At 39.2% G+C, this 4,852-nt stretch overlaps 1 protein-coding gene across 1 annotated transcript; it reads right to left on the bottom strand.

Annotated features, from left to right (window-relative positions):
* Nucleotides 1-887: 887 nt before the first annotated feature.
* Nucleotides 888-4,593, bottom strand: LOC105453562 (forkhead box protein O-like). Its single transcript, XM_011695624.1, has 6 exons — nt 4,443-4,593; nt 4,140-4,340; nt 3,603-3,721; nt 3,082-3,332; nt 1,691-2,056; nt 888-1,129 (listed from the first exon to the last, which is right to left on the bottom strand). Exons 1-6 carry the CDS (start codon nt 4,526-4,528, stop codon nt 905-907), a joined length of 1,248 nt encoding a protein of 415 aa, XP_011693926.1. The 5' UTR covers nt 4,529-4,593; the 3' UTR covers nt 888-904.
* Between the last annotated feature and the right edge of the window lie 259 nt (nt 4,594-4,852).

Below are 4,852 nucleotides of genomic sequence, written 5' to 3'. Positions count from 1 at the left end.
TCTCTGTTCAAATTTCCAACGGCTACACTGCTTGCCGCGGACCCCTTTATTTTAAAGGAGCATCGGGAATATGGCTGCCATTCCGCCATTTTGTAATATTATTTTATGAAAAATTTTTTACAAGTACTTCAATATATGCTTATTAACTTCACGGAGTATTAATACTTTATTTCATTTCCTTCCATTAAAAAAAAAATGTCGAAAAAGTGCAATTTTTTGGGCCGTTACAGTGGTGTTACCCCTTAATCAGCCACGCGAGAATGATATATCGATTCGCGGACTCTAACATCTAACAGATGGATGACATAGATTTACGTCTTTCCTTTATTTCGCGATTACGTAATGCATTTAAGTGAAGCTATTGCCTAGAAATTAGAGTTCGGACTTCTTTTGTTTATGAAAGTCGACGAAAGTAGAATGAATTATCGATAACTCGTTTGATCTCAACGTGAAACGATCGTTAAATATACCATGATAGCGAATTCCCTTTTATCATTGGCTTTAGTGGTAAGCTAATGACAAATATAAAATGAGCAAAACTCTTAGAAAATCTTACATGATCTTATGTAGAGTCGCTATAAATTAAATTCCTGCTTAAATCTATTATCACCGAATTATAGGTAAATCCATAATTCTTCTATAATTTTTTCCTAAGAGATAAGCACGAACCTCGCCTCGGGTCGAAATACGGATGACCGACGACTGCGCCGTTTAATCTACTGTCTTGTCTCGACATGTAATAACTGTGATTACCAGCGATAACTCGAAAATCAAGAAATTCAAACTCAAGGAACTCACCGATGAGCTGCCCTTCGGTTGTCCCGCAGAAGTTATCCAGCGATCCGTCGGACAACATCGGCATCGGCAAGGACGACGGGGGTGTCGAGGGCAGGGGGGTTAACTGCTAGTGAACCCACGAGGGGGTCGCGGCGGGGGTTGCCGCATTCGTGCTTACGTAGACGCCCGGCGCGTTGCCGGTCGTCGTGCCGATTACGACGCCCGTGTTCTGGGAAACGACGCCGCCGTTCTGGCCGACGACGTTGCCGTCGCTGACCTGTACCGTGCCCATCACTCCTTGCTGGAAGTTAAAGTCCAGCGTGCCACCCATCGATAGCTCATGCCTAATTACCTGTAATTTACGTGTCGAATCGCACGTTCAGACGTATATTTTACGAAGCAACGTTCTCTCTTGTAGCAATCCTTATCTGGTAACATGAATTTGCTGAATTCTTCGCATAATTTAAACTAGAATTATTCTCTAAAATTATTGTGTCTAACAGTGTCCGCGAAATTTTTGCTTTCACATCTATGTGAAATAGATACAATACTTACTTAGGATCTTACAATTTCTTAAAAATTAATAATGTTAACTACTGTACATACAGATTTGGTAAATAAAATAAAATGTCCGGATAAGGATTAATACAATATTTTGAGTAACGATCGAGATACAGATTTTGCGTAACAATCAGGAATCAATTGAGAAGCTCTTTGCATATTATATATTTTTTTTTATAAAAAAATTGTTTTATTTTTAACTTGGGGAAAGCCTCAGAATATTTGCATGCACGAAAAATGATTTTCTTATTTTAAAAATTCTGCAAATTTCTCAGAAATTTATCAGTTAGACGGTATCTAAACCACAAAACAGTATCTGCAGTAGTAACAGACGGAGCATGATCAGACTTACTTCTTCGACGTTGCAATCGAAGCCGCCATGCATCGCTTCGATGTTGATGTTGAGGTCATCGAGGGCGGAATGATTGAGCGCACCCATCAGCTGGCCCATCATGGTGCTGGCCGCGGCGGGACAGGGTGTCGGCGTGTTAGGTGGGCTAGGACCGGCTGGCCCAGTTTGTGCCGGCTGATGCTGCGACTGATGTTGTGGCGGCTGCTGCTGTTGCTGTTGCTGTTGCTGCTGCTGCTGTTGACGCTGTTGCGTCTGAATCATGTATTGCAGCGTTTGCTGTTGATTGCTGCCCAGTGTCGTAGGACTAGGCTCGCTCTGCTGATACGACGGTGACATGCCGGACGGTGACATGCCGGGACTCAGGTTCTAATTTTCGAATTTGTAGAAAAAAAGCGCGATATGAAGACAAAAATGTGATCGTAACAATTTGTATATTTGTATGTAATTTCTTATAATATAATTTATTTTATTACGTATAAATACAAGTATTTCTTTGATTAATAATGATTTACAAATGAAATATAAATATGTTTCTATAATTACTCGCGTTATGAAATATAGTACTATTTATATTCTTCTTTGTACAAATATCAGTTTTCTATATTTGCCTTATTCTTTATATATATCTCTCTCTCTGGCGTAATTTACCAGAAATAAATCTCGAAAAATTGAAAATTTTATTTTTTCTATCTATTCTAGGACAAATGAATTTTATTGAAAGAGATATAACGCATATATCACATAACAATAAATAAATAAATTAATATAAACAAAAGTAGATAAATTTTAGCATAATCTTAGTGATTCAATCTCTAAAAATTGATCAATTAAGCAGGTTGTTCTGAGTTTGGCCCGGGTGTGTTTGCATTTGTACCGTTATCGAAAATACGTTCCAATTCCATAAGCGTATGATGCTTTTTTAAGCCAGTTTCAATAATAAAATGTAAATAAGCTTCCATCGCACCATCGCAAATCTTTTCACACAAGACAACAAAAATATTGTTGTAAAAATATCGGCGTGGAAAATAACGAGCTCAATTTCCATAAAGAAAAGATTCCTCGGCTTCTTCGATAATAATTTTTCGATTATATCGTATTTATAATTAATTTTAAGAAATAATTAATTTCGAGAAATGATATTTATTAATCATTTCGGCCATTATCGTGGTTAACGTTATCTTTTCTCTTCTCTAAACCATATAGAAGCTAGATGGACACTTTATACATTTGTGTGTGTGTAAAACATGCTTGTGTAAAACATACATCGCGATCCTTATTGATTTTGCAACATTGCCAGGCCGAACATGCGCAACATAAAAACGCTGACGTCCTCCTTTGTGGAGAGTTGTGGTATCCTCGCGCGAAAAATCCGCCAAAAATTTCGGACTCACCATCTGACAGGCGCACGACTGCAGTCCGTGAATCGGACATCTTTGCTGATTGGCCGACTGCGGAGTAGGTGGCAGGCCATAGGATGCGGATGACGAAGTGCGTAGGCCGTTATTCCTCTGGTACTGCGATTCGTAGTAAGGCGGCGGCGGGCCCGTTTGCTGCTGATGGCTAGCCGGCGGTGATGTCTGGTATATTTGGTAGGGTTCCAGTTTCATCGTCTCGGCCAGGTTGCCTGCTAGGATCGTATCTGCTATCGGACACGATGCACCACATATTAATCGGACATGTGGATAGATAAACGGCAAAAAATCTATTTTATCTTTAATTTCAATTAGGATTAATTTTTGGTTATCACAAACATATTTATACATAACAGTATAATTTGTAACTTATACACGCTGTTCAATACAATTTTATAATATATGTATATAATAGAGACAAATCTTAGATACATCAAGATACAGAGGGATAGGGAAGGAAAAAGGGATAGGAGAAAGCGAAATTATCGTTAAATATATACCTAATTGCTGTTCCGGGCTGTAAGAAGACGCGTAGGTCGGTGTCCAATCTGGTTCTCCGAGAACCGCTGGTATAGGACTCAATCGACCACAGGAGGAAGCATTACTCGAAGCGCGAGGACTTGAATAAACAAAAAAATAATAATTAATTTCATCTTCAACCTCTTCTTAACCAAAACCATAATCAAAATCTTTCTAATTTTGCACGTGTATATTAAAGATTTTTTTGTGATACAAATGCATGCATGTGCATGTATAATGTATATAATATCTAGCTCTACACTATACGTTCGATCATATATATTGCCAAGCAATTAAATCCACTGCTCTGTTCCTGTAATACTTGCTTTGAAATTCTCTCGAAATTAAAAAAGATTGATTCGGTCAGTTTTGATATTATTCAATTCATATCAACTGATATGACAGTCCATTAAAAAGGGACATATAGTTTTAAAATAACTTTTCGATTGTATCAAAATCTTCATGTTCGTAAATTTCGTATTTTACTTTTAAATGGAAATATTAAAGCTCTGTCATACCGGAAGGTATCAGAGGACAGCTGGAATCCGCCGGCGGGCGGCAGGGGACTATCCGGGAACAGGTCCAGACCCTCTCCGACGCTACTGCTGGGACTGGACGTGGGCTCGGCCAGCAGTCCGCCGTTTCTCAGAGCCTCGGCGATCTTCTTCGAACGGCCGCGTCGTTTCTCCAGACTCCCGGTGCTCTCCATAGTGGTAGCTCTGCGCGACAATCACGATACATACGGCACTCTCGACACGGTTTGCGGTCAAAAGAGACGGGAAGACAGAAAGAGAGGCAAATTGCTGGCAATCTGGACTTACCTGCGACGAGCGGATTTGCCTGGCTTGGCGTCGCGATTGATCATCCACCAGGAACTCTTGCCGGTTCCTTCATTTTGCACCCGCATGAACCTGCTGTGCAGCGACAAGTTGTGACGTATAGAATTCTGCGAACAGAAAGAATAACATGGCTTATAATAAAATAGCGATGTGGAAGAAAGAGAGATTTCTTAAGTACGCGCATTATAGAAAACTATATAAGTCTTATTATTAAACAATCGATTTCATTATCTTACATCGTTTTACAAATAAAAATTAATAAAAATAATATAGTGATCGAACAGTCTCTGTGTTGCAGAATCGATAGGGGAGAAATTCTGATGCTACATTTTGTATTCGACAGTATTGGAATAGTAATACATCTGTAAATCGATTAGGATCATTTGAATTTT

This window comes from Wasmannia auropunctata, unplaced genomic scaffold (genome assembly GCF_000956235.1).
Source record: "Wasmannia auropunctata unplaced genomic scaffold, wasmannia.A_1.0 LD335998.1, whole genome shotgun sequence".
NCBI classification, from domain to species: domain Eukaryota; kingdom Metazoa; phylum Arthropoda; class Insecta; order Hymenoptera; family Formicidae; genus Wasmannia; species Wasmannia auropunctata.
The sequence above is the reverse complement of the archived record's forward strand: the minus strand, read 5'-3'. Positions and strand labels throughout refer to the sequence as shown.

Coding starts and splice junctions, on each gene's coding strand:
- LOC105453562 (XM_011695624.1), bottom strand. CDS start 4,528: ATGCGGGTGCAAAATGAAGGAACCGGCAAGAGTTCCTGGTGGATGATC. Junction 4,341..4,442: donor GGCAAATCCGCTCGTCGCAG/GTAAGTCCAGAT, acceptor ATTGTCGCGCAG/AGCTACCACTATGGAGAGCA. Junction 2,057..3,081: donor AGTCGTGCGCCTGTCAGATG/GTGAGTCCGAAA, acceptor TTCGAAAATTAG/AACCTGAGTCCCGGCATGTC.